The sequence below is a fragment of the Dermacentor andersoni genome, chromosome 11 (genome assembly GCF_023375885.2).
Source record: "Dermacentor andersoni chromosome 11, qqDerAnde1_hic_scaffold, whole genome shotgun sequence".
NCBI lineage: Eukaryota > Metazoa > Arthropoda > Arachnida > Ixodida > Ixodidae > Dermacentor > Dermacentor andersoni.
This window is the reverse complement of record NC_092824.1, coordinates 26030012-26055542: the sequence shown is the minus strand read 5'-3', so window position 1 is coordinate 26055542 and position 25531 is coordinate 26030012. Positions and strand designations below refer to the sequence as shown.

Genomic DNA, 25531 nt, shown 5'->3' with positions numbered 1-25531 from the left:
AATATATGACGACAGTATGACGACGACTTGACGAGCGTTGGATGACAAAGATGGAACGACGGTGATGCAATGAATTGGACGGCATCCCGACCCCGAGCCCATACCTAGTGACCCAAGCTATTGGACAACTTGGGTCACTGGGTTCGGGGTAGAAGACGTGACGACAGCATGAGGAGAGTAAGATCGCGAAGCTGGAATGATAACAATGAAACGACCACCACGGCATCACTATGGCAGTGTGACAACGCATATATAACGAATGCATGACAATGATGGCGTGAGACGACGGCATGACGAGTATTGGATGACAAAGCTGGAATTACGGCGATACAACCATGATCACGACACCTAGTGGCCCTAGCTGTTAGACTATCTGGGTCACAATGTCGGTGTGACGATGACGAGAGTTAGACCAAATAGCTGGAATAACGACAATGAAACGACAAGAAAGGCACCACGCCTAGCGCATGCTTTGCGCATGCCTAGTAGCGCAGGAAGGAAGACAACTTGGGCAACCAGGCCGGCGTAAGAGTACGGATGGACGGACAGACAGACAGATTCAAAACGGCTGAAGCAGGCAAAGAATAATATTAGCACGAATAAGCGAAAAAAACAAGTGAGTCCGATGTGGCATTGCTCGTTATTTTTTTAAGAACAGACTAGCTGTGTTGTGTGGTAGGTATGGCGTCTTCAACGTCCGTGCCGAAGAGACATTTTCTTGGAAAACTTGAGGAAGGCCGATGCACCGGCAAAAATTGTTAAAACACTCATTGTTCTGTTTATCTTGTATTGCTCAATTAAGACTTGGTTCTTTAACCACAAGTGTGATTTTCCGGACTGAACCACCTTCGAACACCGTCAATCTTACAGTGGAGCTTTTCGAACCTCGCTGGGCTGGTTTCTCTTGACGTCAGCAGCTTCGCCGAGCTCGAGGAGTGAAAGCAGAGTATAAAAACTGCATCGCGCAGCATAGCGACGCGGTGAGGGTGGGTGGAGCCTAGCGTGGGAGAAAGAGTGGCGCGGAAGGGACCCAGGTGGCGTGACGTCATTGCTCTCCGATAAAAACTCGCGCGCTGGCTTCGTCAGTCCTCTTTCTCGCAGTAGAAAAAAATTATGCGTGATTCTGCTATCGCAAACACCAGGGACAAGCGGAGCATGGGGAAGCTCAGCATAAGTTACACTAATACCCAGGCGACCTTAACCGCGGTTAACGTAAGTGTGTGGCTTGGCACTACTTTACTGGCCTTCCCCCAGCTCCGCTGGTCTCTGGAGTTTGCGATAGCAGAGCCATGCATAATTTTTTGACGCACCATCGGTCCGTTCCGCCTTTCCTCGACGCTCGCAAATCCTCGATGAGCCTTACACATCGTACATTGAGGACGTTTTTGCGCTTTGTCACCCCGTGATCGCTGTAATGAGCAAATCTGACAGAGTTCACCATATCCTCAAAGGTATTGGGCCCATCACCTGTAGCATATTCGTCATTAATAACCCGGCTGCCGTCGCTGACATCATTTCTACGTGTCAACACCCTGACGAACTAGAGTCCATTCGTTTGCAACCGGATTTTACCGAAAGCCATTCCACGGAAGTTCTCTGGTTGTGTGCGACGATCCAAGCAATCATACGAGAAGGACAACAGACTCCTCGGCTTGTCAGTACCTCCGATTTCTCTTACTTAATCTTCCGGTATCGTATTGCGCGACGTCCTCAAGGAGATGTTGGCGTCACCCTCCCATCCATAGGCTCTTACCAACATACACACAGGTCGCTGCAGTGCCTCCGACCATTGTACAATCACCAAGCGCACCACCCTAGCGCCCATCTCCTCCACTTGGCTGCTATTGTGGATATCGCGGTCACAATTCACGTTTCTGCAGCAGGCGTGAACAAGAAGAGCGCTGTGCGTACGGACATCTATGAACGAGATGAGTGCTCTGCTGGGTCCACTTATCAACACCAGCCTTATGAAATCGGCCCAGCCGTTCTCCGTCTCCAAGCGCACCTCCCGATACGTCTCCTAGTTATCGTACTACCAGAAGCCGCTCACCTGCACTCTTTCGACGCTCCATGTCATCATCACGGCTTTTCTCGCAGCTCTCCGACCGTCGCCGCAAAACTAAGTGCTGCCGTTTTCGGAGGAAAAGCTGCATTCGACGACAGGACTAAAATTGCTCAAGTGTGCCCGTCTAATATCCATCTAATAACCGTCTAATATCCGTCTAATATCGGTACGTGATAGTTGAAAGTGTGCACGTAGAAGTTTTGACAGAGACTGGTGCCAGTTAGTGAGTTTATTTATGGTGATTTGTGCTTTCGTCTCCGGAAAGTTACCACCCCTTACGACCGACTCACATTACTCGCAGCTCAAGGGCACGCTAGTCGACCTTCTGCACTGCCCGCGTATTCATCGATGGTCTTCTACACCGGGTACAGTTCGCAGTGTTGAGTACGTGTGCTCAACAGCTCATATAAGGATGTGATTTTCTTTTTGCTGTTTCCACTTCTATCCGCTGCCAGCAATGTGCCGTCCATATGAACGGCCCAGAAAGAGGACTCGCCGCTTGGACTGTTCGTTACGGAAAATCAGCGAATCCAGGCCGTCAGTGAACTACTACCGACCTCATCGACTTTGCTAATGCGTCAGTGTTACCTTCTAGACGTTTTCTTACAAAAGATATGGACCGTTACATTGGGTCTGATTCGATTTGACAATGGTTATCCGCTTGTCGCCGCTGTGAAGGTAACACCCATTAAAGTTGCTCTCTCTAAAGACACTATTTTGGATTGCGTTGCTGATTCGAAGCCTCACTTTGTTGTCCCCCCCCCCCTCTTGAAACTGCTCCCTCTGAAATCCCCTTCTCCCTCTTCCTCCGCTCTTGCAGACACTATGCGCTCTGTCCTGTCCCCTTCGCAAATGCAACAGTTGCTTGCTTTGCTGAGGAAGCATGAATATTCCTTCGACGCCCATCCTTTGACATTGAGATATGCCCTTGCGTCACAACTCATCCGATTGAGATAGACGACGAATGCATCGTGCGCGGCCGGCCTTTCGCGTGTCTCTAGCCGAGCAGAAAAACATTGACGATAACATCGCTGGCATGCTGCAACGGAAGAATACCCGCGCCTACGCTAGCCCAAGGTCACCCTCCGTTACTCTGATCCGAAAAAAATATTGCTCCTGGGGATTTCGCATCGATTACCGATCGCTCAACAATATAGCAAGCAAGAATGTATATCATATATGCCTCGCATTGAAGGTCCCTTCGGTTCCCTGCAGGATGAAGAGAACTTCTCTAGTCTCGATCTGCTTTGAGGTTACTGGCTAATTATTTTGCACGAAGAGGAAAAAAAAGGAAAGAGCAGCCTTTGCCTCCCTAGATGGTCTTTACGAATTCAATGTAATGCCCTTCGGCCTCTGCAGTGCTCCCGCAACTTTTGAGTGCATAATTGACACCGTTCTTCGCGGCCTAAAACTGACGACTTGCTTGTGCTATGTGGATGATAGTTATTTTCTCATACAAATGTTCTCAGCACTTGCAACGTCTGACGAAGTTCTCGCGTGCCTTGCCAGCGTTGGACTTTAGCTTAACCTCAAACAGTGTCATTTTCCAAGCAAGACAATTAAAGTCACGTTGTGAACACGGATGACATTTGTCCTGATCATTACAAGTATGGTGCTTCGCTTTCCTCGTCCTGAAAGGATCAAATATTTGCGCTTTTCCCTTGGCCTCACTTTCTATTTTCGCTGATTTACACGTGACTTCACTTCCATATCTCCTCCATGGCACAAGTTAGTTGATGATGAACCATCCAGCCCCTTTAAACACACTGCTACTTAGTTCTGGTGCCGTCTTACTGTGATCTCCGGAATGTGAGTATTTGTCCTTCGTCATTTTGACGAGGCCACACCTACCCTTTTTCGCATAGACGCTAGCGGACACAGCCTTGGCGATGTCCTTCTACAGCGAGACAGCTTTTCGCGTGAGCGAGTGGTCGCAATCGCCAGCCGCGTACTCACAGATGCCGAAAACAATACCATGAATGAGCAGGGCTGCCTAGCAGTTGTTTTGTCTTCACGGTTGCCGTTTAACCATCGTTGCAGATCATCACGCTTTATGTTGGCTTTGCACGCTCAAGAATTTGTCTGGACGGCTTCGTCACTGGATTTGTCGTCTACAATGGAATATCTACAAGCCTGGTTAAAAGCACCTAGATCCAGGCGTTTTATTACAGCTCGATTCCTAGCCTCCCCTCATCGGTTCAACAACAACCTCCCGTGGCGAGCTCTCGGACGCTTCTTAATTCTACAGCGGTCTTGCGCCTGGCCGCTCTGGACTAGTTTCCTCCGGACAAGCATGGACCATTCTCTTTTCACCACTTCGCTGGCTTGTACTCTCAACGAATTATACACCGCCTTCGTGGAGCTTTGCGACAGCCTAACGGCCGGTTTCGCAGAGAGCCTACACAAATGAGCTGGACAACTGCAGTCTGTACCGCCATATCTATCATACTGACAATCAACGCTGGCTGCCCGTTTTACCTCGCTCCCTTCGTGCTCCTGTCCTTGAAGTCCTTCATGGCGATTTGACTTCTGGCCACCTTCGTTTACACAAAACCTACCACCGCGTCCGAAGTTGCTTCTACTATGGGTACTGTACAGCGCAGACGGAACAACCAGAAAAAGAAAAGGACACAACAACACAGAGCACAGCGTATATGTGAGCAATAAATTCAGGTTTGTTTTAACAAGGTGTCAAAGCGGGCCAGGGGAAGTGGCTTTAGCCGAAGCTACAATTCATGTATTCATGTATTCTATTCACGCGAAATTGAAGTCTGGCCGCAGGATCCCCAAAAGTAGAGTTCTGTGCACGGGTATGCCTGCGAACGACAAATTCAAGGTGTTGCGCTCTGTGCCCTTATGTCCTTTTTTTTTTTTTTTTTGCGGTCGTTCCGTCTGCGCTATACAATCCGAAGGTCATGAACCGACACGCTCAAGTTTTCACTATCACTTCTACTAGCGTGGCCCGTCTGCTAGTGTAAAGGTGTACAGCAAAGTACGGCGCTTCCTGCGTCCTTTGTCAGCCTTAAAAGCGCCCAACATCAGCTATTACCGGACAGTTGCAACCAGTTCAGTTCGCCACGGAATACTTCAGGTGGTTCAGGGGTCTTATGCATCGACCTGTTTGCGCCCCTTCCCGTGACTCCCGCCGTTAATCGGCGGCTAGTAACAGCCGTCAACCACTTGACGCACAACGCCGGAACAGCTTTTGTGACCTCTGCCTCTTCTTCGCAGGTTGCTGCCTTCGTCATTCCACTGTCCTAACCCTGCATCACAGCGCTGATAGTGTCGTCCTGTGAGGCCGTGGTCGTTTCACAACTGCTAGAGGCAGTGCTTAGAAGCTTAGAGTACGCTTAGAGCCTCCGCATTACTTTATGGCCTCCGGCAGCAGCAGCCACAACATAGCTTCTAGTTAGCAGTGGCCTGACTGAGCAATTTTGCCCTACGCTCTTTGACGTGATAGCAGTGCATAACCACGCAGATCAAGGGAACTGGGAAGCAATATTGCGAAGCACAACCTTGTCGTTTTACGCCGTTTTACCTTGTTTACGGCCGTTCGCCCGCTTCTTTTTTCTCGGCGTTTCTTCGCTGCCGCTCTCAAGCCGTCGTCATCCTCCTGCAAAGGATATGTTTCCCGCCTCGCCTAATGCCGTCGGCGTGCCCCCGGTCGACACTGGCCGCAAGCCGCGTAGTCACGGATGCCGAGAAGAACCCCAATATCTGCGAGCAGGAGTGCGTAGCTGTTCGTCTTCACGGCCGCCATTTTACCATCGTTGCGGGCCATAACACTTTATACGGGCTTTACACGCTCAAGAGCTTGTCTGGACGTCTTTGTCACAGGATTCGTTTTCTGTAAAAATGTGACAAGACCGCAACAATTATTACGAAGTATCTCACAGCGTCGTTTTCTGCTGGCCTAGTGACGATCGAAGTGTTGCCTATAGACTTCAGTACGCACTCCTGACTTGTGTAACAACTTCCAGCTACCCGTTGGTCAGCCCGTACACGGTCCTGGAGGAGACTTCTCCCGTCAATTATCGCGTGATTCCTGTTATTTCTCGAACTGACCACCGTTGCGCTGGTACCGTAATTGTTCACCTTTTTCGTATGAAGACCTTTACGCGGCGTTCCCCGTCCCTTTAGTCCGCGGCAAGGATGACCGCTCTCGCGCGAGGCAAATAAAATGTAGAGCCTAGGCTTTAGTGGCACGTAGCTGCGCCGTTAGGGAGCCGGACATCATGGGGACATCTGGCAACACTGGGCGCAGACTGAACAAAACTTATTGCTCCCAATATAAAATCGCACTTGCTTGCATTGCCCCCCGGATTGTGTGCTGCCAGCTACTAGAAGCTCAACAAAGTATTAAGGCGAAACCAGCGCATCCATTGCATTGCTAGAAAATATGAACTACCATCGACAAGCAGAGCGCGTCCTTAGCTGTTTTGACTACAAATGCGAGGACGAGCCCAGCTAGTCCAAGGCACGGAAGGGGTTAATGCATGTACGCAAATACGTAAGGGGATAGATGGGCAGCCACCAACCTAACTTAGTTGGTAGCTAGGGTGGTGGCTGCCCCTCCGTACTCCACCAGAACATCTGTACTCAGCACGCAGAGGTTGTGAGTTGTCTTCCTTTTAGTTCTGTTCTCCTTTAGAGACAATATGAAGCTTATTGCAGACGCAATTCCATTTATGCATTTTTTTTTGTAAAGTTAATTTCCCCTTTGTTTCCTCCGGCTGCGTTGTGGATTCATTTGGCTGCTCTCACAGGAAGGTATATTATGCTTGAAATGTCAACACTGTGTGTACATTCAAGCCTTCTTACAACAAAACTGCATAGAACACAAAGATATCTTCGTTATATCCGATATTCGTCATAAGCATACTTTCATAGCGTCGAGATACACTTAAAATTTACTTCGTTATATGCAATAATTTGCAGTATCCGTGTTGTATTGATGTTCACTTATATAGGGAAGTGCTCAACGAGCTAATTTAAAAGAGGGCAGAAAAATTTTCGGATGACGACTTTCTTTCTCTTGGGCAATACACAGCAACATATAGACATCCATAATAGTGACTGGCATATGCACGATCATGTCCCCAGCAGTTTAATATCGCGCGGTTTCCATCACACAATTCTAGATTTCAATAATCCCACCAGCAGGGGTGGATAACAATTGAGTGACGTAAATCAGAAGTACCCGCTTTTGCAGCATTCATGTGTACTACGAAAGCGATGACGATAACGGACTCATCCATCCTCTGCTCGAGTTAGGCCAGAGACATGCGCACTAGCATACCCTGGCAGTGTTTCGGCAAATGCATGTGCAGTAGTTGTGAAAACGTCACACTATTTTGCTCTTAAAGGGACCCTGAAATGATTTTGACGATTTTCTACAAACGTACTCAGTCATTAGAGTAGGTCCTTTTGATCATTAATTGACGCATCTAAGCGCTCCGAGTAAAGCGTCTAATTTATTACAAGGTTTTAAAAATGTACATCGCTGCCGATTGCAGCACACTGCTCGGCGGAATTTTCAGCCGCCCCTACCCACATGACGTAAATCACCCATATGACGTCACTAGGGCGAGCTATCCGATTGGCTGCCCAGCGCGTGTCATCGATAATTTTTCCACCTTTATGGCAAACAAATGATGTTCCTAATGGTTGGAATGTGAGTTAATTTGTTTTTATAAAAAAAGTAACAGAAAGAGAATGCACAAGAACAATTTCTCACTACACTTAAGCACTTCAAGCAAACAGCAAGCGTCGTCTGCTTGTGTTACAACGTACTCCATTTTGACGAGCGCTCCGCGGTCAGAGTCGGTCTTAGTCCTTTCGTGGGCACTGTGATTCGACTTTGTTGCCTTGTGGACTGCAAACGTAGCGACTGGCAATATGTCAAGCTGCGACATTGTGTCCCTCTGCAAGGCAGCAGACGAGCGAACTGGCTGCTGCGCATCGGACTGCCGCAATCCGATCAGCGCCAGGATTTACACGTTTGCGGCCATCACTTTACACCGGAAGATTACTAACGCAATAGCGTTTCGCGAGTGCGGTATTAGCGCAAGGGAACAGGGTCTGGCCGCTTGCCTGTGCCGTGTAACGGGATGAGCAGACGCTCAAATGTGAATGGTCTGGACGGTGCAGCCTTGTGGCACAGAGCTCAACCATACACAGTAGCAGTAACGAAATGTATTCTTCTTTGCTGCTGTTGTAAATTTTTCACAGGAGTGTAATCGTTAACACGTTTTTGTAAATGTTGAAAATGTTTTACGCTTGATTAGAGCAATATTAGCTCTTTGTTTGGCTGGTTAAGCTCTGCGCCAACGGGTGGCTGGACCGTGGAGACCGATCAGGCAGCTCACGTACGTCTACGCTAAAGTTCCTTCAGCTTGAGTTTACGCCTCCGCCTTTCCGTCGAAACGCCCAGCTAGCCTGTGGTTACCGGAATGCCAGACACGTTCGGCGCTGCGACAGAATGCTCACAACGCACGCTGCTTCGATAGCTCTCGCTTTGGGTCGACTGCCAAGCAGCAGGCGGAGAGTTTGGAGAGGCTTCGCGCGCTTGCTCCTAGAGAACCGGAAGTCGACGACACGACGTGCCATCATGATGCAGAGCCAGTGAAGGCGGAGCTTAGCCCTCATCACTCGGTGAACGAGTTGAGGAGAAAATGCGTGGCTATGGAGGAGGGTAACTTGTTATGATCCATAGCTCCCTTAATACGAGACGTTCACACAAATTTTGGTGCGAATGATTAACTTTAGCTGTACCCTATGCGTCTAAAAAATTTGTCCAAACCGTTTCAGGAGCACTTTAAGAACGTTTTTTGTGACAGCTATCACAATGAGTCTGGAGAAGGGAGTCTTGTACAATTTCATTTCTAAAGGTTAAAATTAAAATCATCTTTTAGTCATTTGCTGTCAGTCATGCTTTGTGAAAGTGCTCCTTGTATGCATGCAAGGCATATGCTATACTAAATTTAGCCTCTAAAGTTGGTGTCTACTCCTTTAACACTAAGCCCTATAGTACAGGCACTGTGAGATAGCTACTGTCTTGGCTTCCTGTTCACAACAGTTGCAAAATTCTTTGATGAAAGTTGTGCTGTGATAAACTGAAGGTCTTGCCATGCCATATGCTTTTCCGACCTCAATGACCGCTGCTCCCTGAAGTGAACAAAAAGTCAGTCTGACGTGCTAATTTACAGCTGGGGATTTGCGGCATACGATGCACTACATTATCCACCTCGTGCTCTTCAAGCAGACATGAGCAGTACTGAACAGCAAGGTGTTTATTCTATGATGCACTCATATTTTTATACAGGTGAAATAATGGCAGCTTGTGCTGTACCTTGATGCCTAGAGAGTGCCGATACACAACATCAGTGAGCGAGACCTGCCAGGCCCAAGGCACACCAGGACCAGAAATAAAGACAAGACCCCCATGATAGTGTTATTTAAAAAACTAAAATTTATTACACCACTATAGTTTCTAAGACTCGGAAATCTAAAATAGTACACTTTCTCTCGCTCACCTCCTGTATGCACAATATTACAAGACGATGCCTTCATACAAACATTGTACACGTATACGTACACGCATATTTATACGTAGCAAGAACAAGAAGAAGAAAACACTTAAACCACACGGCCACGAAGAGAAGCTGCCCAGCTGCTAATGATGAGTAAGTAGCTTGGCACACAACGAAGGGAACAAGGGCAGAGACCACAGTCAAGGATGCACAGAGGTTGCTTAAACTAGTGGCCCTCTGATGGAAAACAACACTCAGTTTCTTTACAGCACCCACAAAAGTCGCGTAACCCACACCAGCCCATGGGCAACACGTCACATACGGTTTCCACACACTGACGAGTGCTGCACTGGCAAATACATGTTATTGTACAGCGACGGACATAATCGTTGTCCATACACGTGCGTGCACACTTTCAACGACACTCCACATAAGTTCCCATCCAGTTTCTACTGCTCCTCATTATGCACGCCAAACAGGACAGAGTTCCAATATCAAAGTTGCTTTTCTACAAATTCGCACAATACTTGACGATCGTTTACGCTCGCACAAGCACACCGGTGGCTCCTGCTGGGTTGCTTGATAAAGTGCACTTAAATTCCAAGAATCCCGTGCCATTTGCTTTGGTTGCCGAGTTAAACCTTAGAAACTGGATAAGAACATACAATCAAGGTTAAAGGAACCCAGAATGTACCTCTAAATAATTAGTGTTGTTATGAGTTGAGGTACACCTTTTTAGGTGAAGGCTGTCACCACGGACATCTGTCAGGCATATAAATAAAACACAGATACAGTGCAAATAAATTTAACGGACCTTCAAATTTCCACAATAACCACAAAGTGTTCTTCGCCTAAACACATGGTTTACATGACAGGCCTGGTGTGTCGTAGACATATAAAAAAAATGATACAGGGTGGATACCAGCAGCCACCTGTAACAGAATTGCTACACTAAAAAAGAAAAAAACAATATGGGTGCATTTTCACTGCAGCACATTAAACTGCCATCCATTTTCAGGATCACTAGCACTGCCAGTACTCTGGTTCAGTCCTCCTGCAGTCTACAATAGCAAGCATGTTACAGTGTTGTCACCACAAACAAACAAAATAAGGCTACCAATTCATACGAAGAAACCACTGGCAAGAGGGGATGAACAAGAACAGAGCCCTGTTGCAAAAAGTTTGACCATGAACACCCACTTTATGAACCTATTTTGGAGCGACATTTCTTAGAAATAATAATTTCTTAGAAATGCTCGCTAAATTGGACCTTGGCAGAGTACTGCGAGTTTGTCCACTAACCTCCTATTAGGTACATCTAGGAAGAACACGGAAAAGAATCTAAGGAACAGATGGCCCTAAAAGACCCTTGGGGCTTCACCGGCAGGACACTCAAAGCACCAACCCCTCAGTCAGTGTCTGGGTGTCTTAATCTCTCGTCAAAATCTGCACCGGAGCACTTTGAAAAAGCAAAAATACAAAAACTCAAGAAGAATGCAGATACTTTATATATGAGCAAACCAGAAGAGGACAAAACACTCTAATCTCAGCATGGGCACTCCCTTATTTCTATCACCCGCTTCCCAAATATGAATGCATCACGGAAGAAGAAACACAAGGTTGCTACCAAACATGCTCGTAACTCATTACTTATCTTTCTGCTTCGTCATTAAAGAAATTTCTGAGATGGCTCGGTAAGTTGGCCCCTCACACTAATGGTGCCAGACTGAATGTGGCCACACTGAAGAAGCCAAATGCAGCCCTCCATTGCAATGGGTTGGCCAGTCACAGTATGAATAGATTAAGTTACAATGGAAGAAAAATAGAAAAAAAAGACACTCCAAGCCAGCCATTGCATGTACAAGCAAGGCCTAATGCAACCCTCGTAGATCACAGATTTACACGAGATGCCACCCTTTCCACATTAACACAGGCATGGCCCACGTGCCCTGAAAGAAGGACACATTATCAGCCCATATTCATACTAAGCAGCATGAAATACCACAATGCACAATTCAAAAGATGCAGTACTTGCGTGATTCTTCGTGTCATGTGTTACGTTACTTCCCGTTGTTCTCACGAATACAAGTTCCTTTGTCGAAATGTTGGCTCCAACCCGAGAACTCCTTTGTTTGGCCACTGTTCACCACGTCGAGTCTCCATCTTACTCTGAGCCTCCTCTCTTGTTTAGAATCCCACAAACTATTTCTCTCTTGTTAGACAGTTGTAGTACTATGCTGTTCTGGCTGCTTGCATAGACACATGCAAAATGGCTACAGCCATGCTGTACACATGTCCTCGGCGAGACATTTAGTAGAGCTCTCCGCATAGCAAGTGTATGGCCAATGCCAAATTCTGTGACACCATTCAGTATATTCAAATCAAAGCACTCTCGCGGCAACAGCGGCATCTTTTGTTAGGCCTGGCAGCGTCTGAAGAAGTGGCTTGTCTCAATAATGGCAACAAAACATCTTCGTGCAACCGTTGGGTGGATGACACCTTTTATCTTCTGCTGAAGAAGTTTGGCCACAGTCATAAGTGTTTTCTACAAAAATCACAACAGTAAACTCAGGTGCAACTGTTTATGGGAGCTGCAAGACCAGCGGTTTGGTTAGCGCACAGATTCGCCTAAATTTTGTACTTCTAGCTTCAAACAGCTTTTCACATTGCAAATTGGTAATTCCCGACACAAATATTGCACTATAAATGCAATGATTTGCAGCGATAATTCGTGTGCGTGGGAAGCTATTGCCTGCAGACACTTTGCTTAGAAATTCAGAGAGATGAAGCCTGGTAAATAATGCAACAAGAACGTCTGAAGCCACAGGGACAAACATTAAACAAATACGTGCACTGGCCACAATTCCCGTGGTAGCTGCACGATCACAGCGTCACAGCTCCCTCTAAATAACTTCATATGCAACTCTATGGCCACAGCAACATTCACCTATGGACAGTCCCACCGATGCACTTCAGTGCTCGTACCAGAGGGACATGGGAAAGCGAGTATTAGTTGTAATAAAAGATGGCCTTTTTTTTATATTAGTTGCCGCAATAACATTTCAGGCCTTGCGTAAATGGAGCCACAGATAGCTTTGTGTGAAAGGCTGCCACCATTGAAAGACCGAAAGACCACAGAAAGTGGCATGCTACTCCCCTCACTGAAGAACCCAAACCACAATTAGCAACATTATGAAAAAAGCCCGGGACAAGAAAAAGAGCAGAGAAAAGGGACACGACTCGACTTGTGTCTTGCGAAAAACATGAGCAAAGCCAATGGACAGAGTGAACGGGACGCAATGTGTGAATCTAGGGAACCCTGTCTGCCTTCAAAAAACATGCTTCAATGATTTTTGTGACCTGAGGCTACAGATATGTTCTGTTTCTGGATTCTGCTGTGACCGTCGGGCTTAACGGAAAGCTTGCTTCGGCAGCGCTAGCCGTAACTTGCCCCGGCACTTGGACGAATTCCATCGCTGGTTAGTGGCAATGTGTCAACAAGGTGACAAATGTATAAAAATTTACAATGAGGCCCGAGAAAAATGAAGATAAGATGGGGAAGATTTGAAAAAAACAAGTAGTTGCACGGTGCATGTCAGTGGTGAGTGAATCTAGTGAGTAAACCCTGTTTCTTGTTGTTGTTGTGTTTGTTTGATGACCGATGTGAATTTCTACAAGACTGCTCCTATGCCTTCAGCTCAAAAAGAGAAGAAAAAAGATACGGTGCACGAATCGTTCACAGGTGCGGTGTCATGCCTGTCAGCCACTCGTAACACTTTGCCGAGAGAAGTTAACTGTGTCAGTTCTGAAACACCTATTTAATGCATCTACTTTGGTGATGCTCGAAACCTGAAATGGAGGAGAGGCACCGTACCACCCTCCTTTTACTCTAGGCCTCTCAATATGACCACTCACGGGATGACGTCGCCGTCACCAATCACCGAGGTCGAGTTCACAGCCTGCCCACAGCACGACGCCACTGCATGCTCGGCACTGACAATGGACAGTGCGTCGCCTCCCAAAGGTTGGTAAACGATGCAGAATTCATGCTTTCAGGTAAGAGCCTCGCAATGTTTCAAACGAAGTAGTCCACAGCGCTGCTAAACAAATAACCGCAGATTACACCAGGAGTTCCAAGGCAGTGCGTGCTACAGCAATGGAATCCAAAACATCCATCCGGTGGAAGTGGGTAACAATGTTAGGAGAGGTGCATAAATTAGAGTTGCTGCACATCACTTTGGCATAATCCTAACAACAACGGTCATCGAGGCATCTTTTAAGGCAGCATCAAGATTGCAGCAGGACACTACAGAAGTGCTACCACTAGAGAAGCTAACCCCTTGCATTCACAAACTTACCTCAGCTCAACGCTCTTCCTCGACTCTGCCGAGCGCACGGAAGCACTGCCTATCAACTCAAGCAGTCACCGAGCTTCAACAACACTCCTCGGTGATTCCCGTGATGAGGAGTCGCTTAAGAAACACCCCTCCAATCCTGTGCCTTTGAGTAAATGCTAAAGAGTGCTATCACAAAACTATAGTTCAAGAATCACTGAGAGGCGTGACCGCTTCACGGTGACCGCTTCAATTCATGGGTTGTGCTGCCCTACGTAGAGTTATTGCAGAGTCAAGCATCAAGTTGAAGCACATTCGTGAATACGGCCTCAAGTCGCAGAAGCCAAGGCACCACACACGACAGGTGGAGATTGCACGATCTGTCTTCAAAAGCTAAGCGTTGCCTTTTCTTTTGCTTCTGCTTTAATGTGATGTAAACAAAAGCAATGTACTAATCTTTTCCACCAACCAAGAAAATAATGCCACTATGTTCCTCTTAGCTTCAGTGGCTGTTAACTACTTCGGCGGCTCGACTTGACGAGCCCGTCATATTTCCCCAATTCTTTCTCCCCGTGCTGCAGTAGGAGTGTGTCGCATGATGATTATTATAATCATTATCATAATCATTATCATAATCATCATGTGATGATGGCCACCTTCACAGAAAGGCCACAGGAGTGTCCCTAAACACATGAAGCCAATAGACAATAAAGCCAAAGAAAGCGCAGGGTAAACTACTAATTACTTGCTATTTACCCTATATTTCCCTTTGTTTTATTGTCCGTTACTTTCATATAATTATGGTTAACAAAAATTGGGCCCCTTAATTCCCCTTCTTCCCATTCAGGAGCACCCCCTGGCCATTTCTACGGGAGCACTGGCTTCCTCAGTCTATAACGCACGGGCATGTTTTTTTCTTTCTCGGCATAAACAACACAGACAGTACATAGACAAAGGAAGACACACACTTACGGAGACAACAGACAATGAGTAAAATAGAAAGAGACAAGGACAACAGCCCGAGGCAGGAATTTGCCGCAATCAGCTACAGTGCACAATGCCTCCAATTCTACATCGACCCGGCAAAGAAGTCTGCCGCCGCTAAGAGAAAAATATGATACACATCACGAACCAACTAGCTCGATTTAAGAAATCAACATCGATACAAAGTGGAGCTGTGATACTAATGCAGAACAGTTGACGACTGCCCTGGCCTGCAACACTGTGAAGCACCATAACCGGTGGAAACAAGATGTGACACGCAAGTGGACAGCAAGCCGATGAGCAACAGGCCTACTAATCAGTTGTTAGTTGACACACAAATTATTAGTCCAACAATTTCATACCACTGTCTGTCCTGAGCTATGACACCCACGTCATGTGTCTTATATCCTGTTTTGTTTTTGCTTTGCTTTTTTGTTTGCTTGTTTCTTGTAGTTGTTGTTTCATTTTTTTAGGAACCAGTCCTCCAACGAGCATCAGGACAGTGTGTAGAACGCTCACTGTTTCATTTTAGTGGCCTCTTCAAAAAATGAAGAAGGAAACTGGCCAAACCCTCCATTCTGCCGGGTCCTGCTATTCAGTGCCCACAAGTACACTCTGTGGGCTGCCTGCAGATTTGGCCCATTGTAGCTTAGCCACTGTCCCAGATGATGGTTGAGATTAGTCACTTTTCCAACACACGGGGGCAAGGGAAAGTCACACTGATACAGAAGGCATGGTCTCCTGCTGCACAGACAGCAACGGCATGGTACAATGATCGTATTGTGGCCCTGCTATGCCAAACGCCTGCGTCAAGCAGCGCCCTAGTCTGATGTGCAATGTCTCAGTGAAGGAACAACAAAATGAGTCATGGGCGGCATATACAGATGACCCAAACAGTGAATCTCTCAAAGTTATCTAAAAATGTGAGAGGGACAGGTGGACTCTCAGTAACCCATGTTGCAAAAGTGGGCAGTTAACAGTTGCCAACACTGTACCCTGTCCCATCATAACTCGGCAAGGTAGAAGGCTTCAGGTGCAGTCAAGCAATTGGATCCCGGTAGCACATTACTCCACCTGCTATGCTGAACCAAAGCAGGAGCTATCACCGCTCCAAGAAGCGTCGTCTGCGTTGTCCGTTCTGTCATTGGTGAAGTACATGTTCCCCAAGCAAAACGTTGCGTGCTTACCACCGACTGGCTTTTACTACTTAAGAAAGCCCCTGCCCATGCAGTCATCCATAGGCAAACACTATTAATTATGAAGAGCCACTCAAAAACATGGAGACACTCAAAAAACATATTACTCACTTGTCGTCCCCTAGCACCAACGTGCATATTTCTAAGCTAGAACCCAAGGTGGTGCCACATCTACGTCCACTGAAGTTCTTTTATTAAGGGGCTTTGAGTTAATAGAAGCAATAGCAAAAACTGTCTGAAACAAGAATTTGTGGCTGTTAACAAAATAAAATCTAACGGCTCTCTCACACATGAAGTGAGAAGGTCCCACAGCCTTGCCTGTTTGCCGAGTCACGGTGAGACTGAGTATATCGGCCCAAAGCATGAAATGAGTGTGATGAGTGAAACATTATCTTCGGTACATCCATGCAGCAACAAGGATCAGTGATTAGTATGGTTCCAGAAGCACCCTCAGTCTGCTTAGGGCGACAGTGTCAGTGTCATCCGAGTTCGTGAGCTCTCACTGTCCGCTACAAGGACGGGAAGTGGTTGGGCGGGATGTGGCGAGGGTGAAAAGTGACAACGGGTGATAATTGACAATGGGTAATGAGGAAAACAAACCGGGAAGAATGGCACGTCCAGGCTTCTGTGAACGACAAACCTGAACATGCCTGTAGACACCATATTTGTGCCTGACATACATAAGTGGGCCACAGCAATGCCATTTTTGCAAAATTGGCAGTGGCCTGCCTCCCAGTGCTTTCCTCAAAGATCACCTGTGAGACTCTGTTGTTGCTACTGCTGCTGTGCCAACTAAAACACACGGTGCACTGCACACCTTGAAGGGCAATTCGAAGCAACATTATCACTGCCTGGTAGCAAACAAAACTTTTGCTAACACAAAGATAATTTAATTTTGCCTTGCCAATACAATAAAATCACGATATAGCAAATGCGGATATATAACTAATTATCGAGTATAACAAAGGAAATCCAAAATTTGCTCTGCCATGATTTATTTCAGTGAGTTTTCTACTGCTGTGATGAAACCAAAGATGCAAGGGCCATGACGGTATAGGTTACAGCAAAGGAACTATTTGTTCGCTTGCAGCTTAAAGTATGCATTCTAGAAGCAAAAATTAAAAAATCCGAAAGAGCAACTGAAATGGCATATGCAGGTTGTGCATGTGCGACTTTGTCAGCAGCTTGGCTTGGCTTGGCTGTCCTACAGTTGGCTTGCGGACGTGCCAATCCTGTGTAATCACCCAGATTGCATGGCTGTATATTAACAATGGTGCAAAATGCATGTTTTAATTCTGCACTGCTCACGTGCAATATATTGGCATGGCAAGACGACAGCATGCCATCAAAATCGTCTGGAGAATCTTTTCTGGCCTGTCGGAGCCACTATGCTTGCCTTTCTCTCACACAGACCTGATTGTGACTATATTTTGACAAAGTCAACGTGTACACTAATAACAAATACTGAACATAATGAAAGTATTTTCAAGTCAGAGGCGACTTCCGTTATAATGAGGTTTGACTCTGCCAACCACTCATTGACTGGCTGCCCAAGCGAGCATGAAAGAGCAGGCCTAGCTGGAACTGTGCTGCCTACAGAGCTACAGCTATCACAGCAAGTCTGGGCGTGTTTAGTCACCTGACCAGCAGGAGTCAGAGTACAGCGTTGAGTAACACAAACAACAGTGCCACGCTGGTGTGGTTTTACCGTTCGTGCCTTAAGCAGCGACCAAACATCACCGACCGAGTTTGCTAACAAACTTCACATCACGAGTCAAAAAATGGCGCCAAATGATATTCGATGCGCATAAGTTCAGAGGCAGACGGGCCTGCTATACGAGGAGCAGTCAAAATGTTTCCAGAATTGCTTTGCTGACACCGAACGAGCGATAAGATAGCGTGCACATGCTTGGGTAGGGGGCTAGATATGTTTGCAAGTGTGGGCAGAGCAGGTCTGGACAGGCATCACTGGACGCGAGTGGTGGGCAGTCGGCCTAACATCACAGTTCGAACAGCATGCGATTGTGAAATTCACGTGCAAGTTTGGAAAATCAGCTTTAGAGACACTGTTGGTCCTCCAGCAAGTGTACGGTGACAATGCACTAAAGAAAACCACAGTTTGCAACTGGTTTGCACGGTTTAAGAAAAGGCAAGAGACGTTAGAGGACGACGAACGCAGTGGGAGACCGTCGACATCCCGAAACGATGAAATAATTGCCAAAGTGGAACAACTGATTCGCCGTGATCAAAGAATGATACTCGAGGAGTTAAAGCAAGAAGTGGGTATCTCACAAGGATCAATTCAAGCCATTTTAAGCAATGATTTGAAGATGAGACACGTCAGTGCGAAGTTTGTTCCGAGGCAGCTAAACGCAGATCAGATGACTGTCACATGACAATCGTTGGCAAGCTGTTTGAGACGAGTACATAGGACCCAACGTTGCTCCAACAGGTCGTCACTAATGATGAGTCTTGGGTTTTCGCCTGCGACCCGGCAACGAAACAGCAGTCACCGGAGTGGCACACACCAGTGTTTCCCAGACCAAAAAAATCCTGAATCGTCGGATCCAAGGTCAAAGCAATTCTCATTGCATTCTTTAAAACCTGCCGTGGTTGCTTAGTGGCTATGGCGTTGGGCTGCTAATCACGAGGTCGCCGGGTCAAATCCCGGCCACGGCGGTCGCACTTCGATGGGGTCAAAATGTGAAAACACCCGTGTACCTAGATTTAAGTGCACGTTAAAGAAACCCAGGTGGTCCAAATTTCCGGAGTCCCCGACTACGGCGTGCCTTATAATCAGATTGTGGCTTTGGCATGTAAAACCCCATAATGTAATGTGTATTCTTTGATGTCGACGGCTTGGTGCACCATGAGTTCGTACTGCCTAGACAGTCTGTTATTGGCCATTTCTACGTGCAAGTTTTGCAAAGGGTGCGCGATGCAGTTCGAAGGACGTGATGAGACAAGTGGAAAGGCCAGTGGTGTCTGCATCACAATAAGGCGCCAAGCCACACATCACTTGTTATGCAACAATTCCTCGCCGAGAATAACGTTCCAATTATCCTTCAACCACCGTGCTCTCCGGATCTCGCTCCAAGTCACTTTTGGCTGTTTCCTACTCTGAAAATGGGCCTCAAGTGGACACATTTTAAAACCGTGGAAGACATCAAAGCGAATGCGACGGCTAAGCTCTCACAGATTCCAAAAGAAGCCTTCTACCACTGCTTCCAACAAGGGCAGCAGCGATGGAGCAAGTGTGTGTGCATGCAAGGATCATACTTCGAAGGTGATTAGGTAAGCATTGCCATAGGTCATAACATCAGCACGCTGAACCACCATTCCGTAAACTTTCTGACTGCCCCTCGTATGTCAATGCATGTCGTCAAGTGTCGCTCAATGCAATGTGACATCCAACAGTAAATTCTTTGGTAGGGTCTCACACCTTCTTGGGTGATATTTACGATTGATGGCTTCCAGTGCGACTTTCAGCGCAATGTTCTGCATAATGTTTCACTACAGCCAATGGACATTTTGTCTATGTGCTCGAGAAGCATACAATGCCACAACAGTGCTCAGGCGGCAAGTTACCACACATTTTAGCACATCTGCTTCCGTCGGCTTAGCCAAACAGCTCGCACTGAAGGCAACATCATCAAAACGTGATCAAATGGGAGCATGGCCATTGCTACACTATGTGTCGGTGACACAGCAGCAGCACGTTTGTTTGCAATGAGGAGACAGCACTTAAAAGGCGGAGTGTAGCCAACACCAGGTGGGAGTCACAGCCAACAGCTTTCACAGTATTGCAATTGGCCTTATGAAATAAAATCTCATTGTCAATGGTTCACATTACACAAATAAAAACAACTGCAACACAGCTTTAAACCAGTATAACCACCAGCGTTCCTCCATACCATGCAACCAGTTCTTGGCCTTTACCAAAGGACAGCTGCACTTCAATGGGAACCAGACCAGCAAAATGGCTTGGATCTGGTGCTGCAGTTTTGCGCAAATCAACTCAAGGCAATGTAAAGAAACCCACAAAAGAGCAAGCGCATGTGTTAAACTCCAAACCCAATGAACTGGACCTCTTCAAACATTGATACGTTAATGAATGCAGGTGAACTAGGCTGTACATGCCACAACCCACAGGTACGGCGTCATTCTCTCTATTTCAAGACTTGGTGCCCCACTCCAAAGTAGAAGAAATCTGTGCTGTGGGCACCCAGCCATAGGGTTGAAAGTGTGTGGCAAAGCTTCCAACCAATGAATTAGCAGCAAGTGCCCTTAGTGAGAATTAAAACTGCTGCAGCATGTTACGACTGCACGCTTTAGAACAAAATGCCAAACGTACTTCCAGGTGCAACTTGACTAAAAGTACTGGCACGAGGGCAAGAGGTGCAGAGCGAGCTCCTCCAAGCACTGTTACAAAAGAATGCACCACTCCCTTTTTCTCGAGTCCAACTGAAGTTAAAGTTACACGTGCAGTGCTTGCGGCAATCGTTTCTGGAACAAACAAAATTTTGTCCAGAGACTCGCAAAACATCTACCAGCATCACGGCACCAGCGTCTCGACTCTGGTCAACAATGCCACTCTCAATTCTGGTGAGATATGCACACGAAGAGCCCACGAGGGCACTGTCTGGTCATCGTCATCATCATTTTGCTTGCCCCAGAGCCAGCAATTCCTGCCCAGTAGGGCAGGCAGGCACGCCATGCTAGCATCTCCAAACTACAGGCAACAGAATGTTGTCATACAGTTACCGCTTTACCACTACCGGTACCATTATCACCTCTTCCAGCAGTCTATCTGTACGTCTAGGGCACATTACACGGCTGGTACACCCATGAGCAAAAGTATGTGGACCACTGCATTGACGTGCCTTCTGACAGCGCAGTGTCTGCAGTCGAAAATGAAGCCAACGCGGCAGTGAGCATGCATGTCCCACCATAACTGCCAGCGTGTTATATTGCTTTCCCTGGAAAGGTTACGCTGTTCGTCAACCAAACGTCAAAGGGGTGCTGCTTGCTCTGCTCCGTCACATCCTCGACGCTGTTTCACTGAGTTGGTGCGGCAGAGTTGGCTGGCGTGACCGCCGCACGTCACGATTCTGTTGTTATCGTGCGGCCTGCTGCCTTCTCTCGCGCCTTTTGATAAATCGCGCATAACGTCTTGCTTGTTTTGGGGTGTTATAGTATCGGAAACGCTTCCAATATTTGCTCCTGTGTGCAGAAGCAAGGTTTTCAATCGGTGTACCTTGTCGTGACGTGGAGTGCGACAGAGTATCGACAATATATTATCTGAGAGCAACATTAGCATGTCAGCTTACCCTAAGAATTCTCAAGAGACGAACGAATCTTCAAGTTGTCTTCTTTGCCAAATGCGGAACGTAATCTACTTTCTAGTGGCAGACGTGAATTAAACTCTATAGCAGCATGCGGCATATTACTGCCCTGTTCTTATATTTTGGCCTGTGGCAATGTTCCCGCAGTGGTCTATAGGGAGACTTACCCGCGCATTAAATGCACTCGTCTTCGTTGAACAGTTTCAGAAGATAATAGCTGTACGGTGGCTTCTTTATCTTGTTAGTCTTTTAAGTGATACATACAGGCACCACTGATACTCAGTCGCAGTCCATTTGGGCAACAAACTACATTGATTGCAACAACTTTCTCGATATCACGGCAGCAAAGGTTGGAAGCATTTCCGATTATATAACGTCGCTGCAAGGAGCAAGCAATTCTGTGCGAGTAATCAAAAGGCGTCAGTGGAGCTTCTTAGCTGTGCGATATTCAAAGAAATCCAATGCGCAGTGGACATGCGAGCCAGCTCTGCTGCAGCCACTCAGCAAAACAATGGCACAGATGTGACGGAGCAAAGAAAAAGCGAAGTCGATGAGCACCGTAGCCTCGCCAGGGAAAGCTATACGACATGTCGGCAGATATGATGGGACGTGCATGCGCACTGCTGCGCTGACACGACTCTTAACAGTAGGCGCCGCGCACCGCTAGAAAGTGTGTCGGTTCAATTTGCAATGCACTCCCGTGGTCCGTATAACTTTGCTCACGGGTGTACCCAGGTACACCGGTGTACACAGCTGGTACTCTGGTGCACAGCTGGTATGAGCTGACATGAACTGGTACCGGCTGTACCAGATGCCAGCTAGCACAAAGGTGGTGGCAGGGAACTGGCAGTATGCTATCATGCTCTAACGTTGCACTCGATGTTGATGGGGTATGTGTACGAGGGTGCTCGTTTGCATGACCTCCGGTCACCATCGCATTCTGCCACAGGAATGACGGTTCTTGCCTGGATCATTAGAGAGGCACGCCTCGCCGTCACCTCCCAACTCCAGGCAGTGTTGCACACTATACTCTGGTGAGGAGGTCTACAAGCGGGGGAAAGTACCTGCCAGCGACACTGCCTGGTTATCATCCCGCCGCACGTGACAGAACCGGCGATTCTATCCTGGAGGGGCAGACAGGCATGGGCGTGCCGTGCTAGCGGCAGGCCGCAGAGGGGTTCGTCAGCGGTGGCTGGGGGTGGAGGGGTTGCACCTTTTGGGCCTCTTCCGGGGGGAGCGCCTGCTAGGGGGGCCGGGGGGCGCCTCCGCTGCCGCCCTCCGGAGGGCCGGCCCCCCTCGTCACCTGGGCATGCTGCCCGACGCCTGGCGGCTCGAGACACTGAAAGACAAGTGTGCGCAGTGTTCAACAGCACTATTATAGCTAAATATTATGATAAAGAACACTACTATATAAACTAAAAACTAAAGAAAAAGAAAAAAGGTGCAGAAAAAATAGAAAGGTCAACCAGAACACCGCAAGAATTTCTACAAGCCACTATCCTTGATTTCATGCTTGAATGTGAGGTGAATGCAAGGACACGAGGCAAAGTAAGCTTGAGCATAACTACCATATTTTTCTCACTATTGACCGTGGACTTGGTCAGGTTCAGAAATTGAAATTTTGGTCTGTGGGCTATCTGTATCGGCATATCATACATGATTTAACTTTTTTAGGATCATAAGGACGCTTGAAAAAAAGCGTATTAAGAAACTAGACCTAACTGCAACTGGAACATTTTACCATGCTAAATCACATAACAATATCGACTGCATATTGGTGAAAGCTACGAGAAAAACCAGACGAATACTGTTTGTGTACAATCGTATAAAAAAAAATCCACATTCAAAATTTGTTCCACCAGATTAAACAGTACGTGGGGATTAGCCAAGGAAGAATTCTTTATTTTAAGCTCAAATTTGTCTCTGCGGACTGTGAACTTGGTGTGGGCTATAGTGTGAAAAGCACAGTTGCTGTTTGTTCACTGCGAGAAATATACCACTACAATGCTGGCTATGTAAACATACAATTCAGATTGTGATCACTGCAATAAGCTTCCAAGATGTGTGAAGGCATAGCTTCTGCTACTAAAGTGATCAGGACATGGCTTGCCATAGGGTAAACGGTAATAGTACAATCAGGAACTGACTTGCGAATAGAAAAATAGCATGCACAAAAGGAACTTCAGTCTCCAATGATCCCCTCCAGTCCTAGCAGTCATTAACCATGACTATAAATAAGAACAAATATCTCTCAGTGCTGTGCAGTGTTGTGCTAATCTTGTTAACATCCCCCATCTTTTGCCCTGAACAATCTTCTCTTCCAGGTAAAAAAAAGTGAGTGGAAACACCTGGCACCACCTGATTGAGAGTTTTAGCTTGTCTCCAAACACCTCGCCATTTACGTACCAGGTTACCGGCACTGTAGAGGAAATTAGCAAAGCTGGTTGCAAAATCTTGTCATTCTTTTTCCAACTTCAATACATTTTAAAAAACTGTTCTGTCGCATGTGTTTCCTTTGAAGGAAAATTTGAAGGAAAGGGCTTCATGTTAATGATTACATACGTTGCTACTCACGGCTAACGCTTAGCACCAGCAGAATGTGGTAAGTCACTGCAGTTGTAACTGTGCGTGCTCTCTGTTTACACTCTATGTCACGAAATGTCACTACCAGTGTTGCCGCTGCCGTCTACCACTCCAGTAGACCAGTTTTCCGCAAACTTTAATATATTTACCGACAAGCTAAAGCCCTCCAATACTTCCAATATCCTCTACACTCTTATCTTGCATCGTGCCTCCTTCCCCTATTTAAGCAACTATGCAACACACCACTGAGTCTCTCTCTCTCTCTCTCTCTCTCTCTCTCTCTCTCTCTCTCTCTCTCTCTCTCTCTCTCTCTCTCTCTCTCTCTCGAAGCACGGATGGACAGACAAGAGACATAAGCCCCATGCTCTAGCTGAAAGCTTCATGTTGCAGGAAAAAATTCACTAACCACTACGATAGTACTCCTTAATCTGAAATTTAAGCGAAGCTCTATACATGTGTTCAGTTTGCAATATATTGAGACATCGCACCGATCACCATCACCTGACTGGCAGAGCCAGGACGTGTGGCACTATGCTATATAGACCAGCCAGGCAGTTGCCACTTGCCAGCAACTGCAGCTTACGCAATGGTAATCTCTACAAGGAAACACTTGTGGCGAATGCTATGCGAGAAGGCAAGCTTTCTGGTTCTTCTTTTCCTTTCACCATTCAGCCAGCGCTGCCACTGTTGCAGAAAACGAGCTTTCAGGTTTGTTTGTTTTTTTTAATTCTTTGCCCCACTCGGCTGGCACCACCGCTACAGCGGTTACACGGACGTCTTTTATCGCCCGCAGCACTCCGTGTTTGCTTTCTCATTCTTCGCTATGCTCATTCACTCAGTTACGCCGAGGGACAATGCCAACGAACGAGCACCTAGAAGCTGCGCTCTAAATATATTAGAAGTAATGGAATATAAAGATGTCATTGGTTTTCCTCTGTAAATAACGGTGTAGCTGAGGACGAAGTTCGGATCAGCTAGGTATAATCCCACCTGCCTCAGGTAGAACCTTATCACATTTCTGCACTGATTTGAATTTTTCCGCTCATATTTCATTTCTCTATAGGCATATTTGACTGGTCATTTCAGAGCACTCTGGCAGTGCTGCAAAAGTCAAGAGAGAGAGTTTTAAAGCTGTACTATGATTGAGCATGTCTGGTAGAGATAATCTGGATTTGTCGTAGCCTCTAAATCGCATTTATGCTCACAGTAAATGAGTCACTGTCTTAAAAGAGTTTAGTAGAGTAGTTTGCTGGGCCAGTTGGTGCATGGTCTGGCCGATCGGTCAGACAGGTCGTTGCATTAATAACCGCATGCGCGAGCATCGCTATTTGCTACCTGCAGGTACAGGAGGGAACTTGCCATTGCACTGCAAAAAGCACGAATGCCGACCTGTTTTTGATAGTGTATCGATAGTGGGGAGAGAGCACAGCAAACTGGAAAGAGAAATTAGCGAAGCGTTCCACGTGAAAAAGTTGGGCGCGCATACATGTGT

At 46.8% G+C, this 25531-nt stretch overlaps 1 protein-coding gene across 1 annotated transcript in view; it reads right to left on the bottom strand.

The window, feature by feature from the left end:
• Nucleotides 1-9513: 9513 nt before the first annotated feature.
• Cdc14 (cell division cycle protein 14) overlaps nucleotides 9514-25531 on the bottom strand; it is a 63116-nt gene continuing 47098 nt past the window's right edge. Inside the window, exon 12 of the mRNA XM_050167461.3 lies at nucleotides 9514-22795. Coding sequence (XP_050023418.2) covers nucleotides 22756-22795 — 40 coding nt within the window. The 3' untranslated portion in view covers nucleotides 9514-22755. The remainder of the gene's footprint in view (nucleotides 22796-25531) is intronic.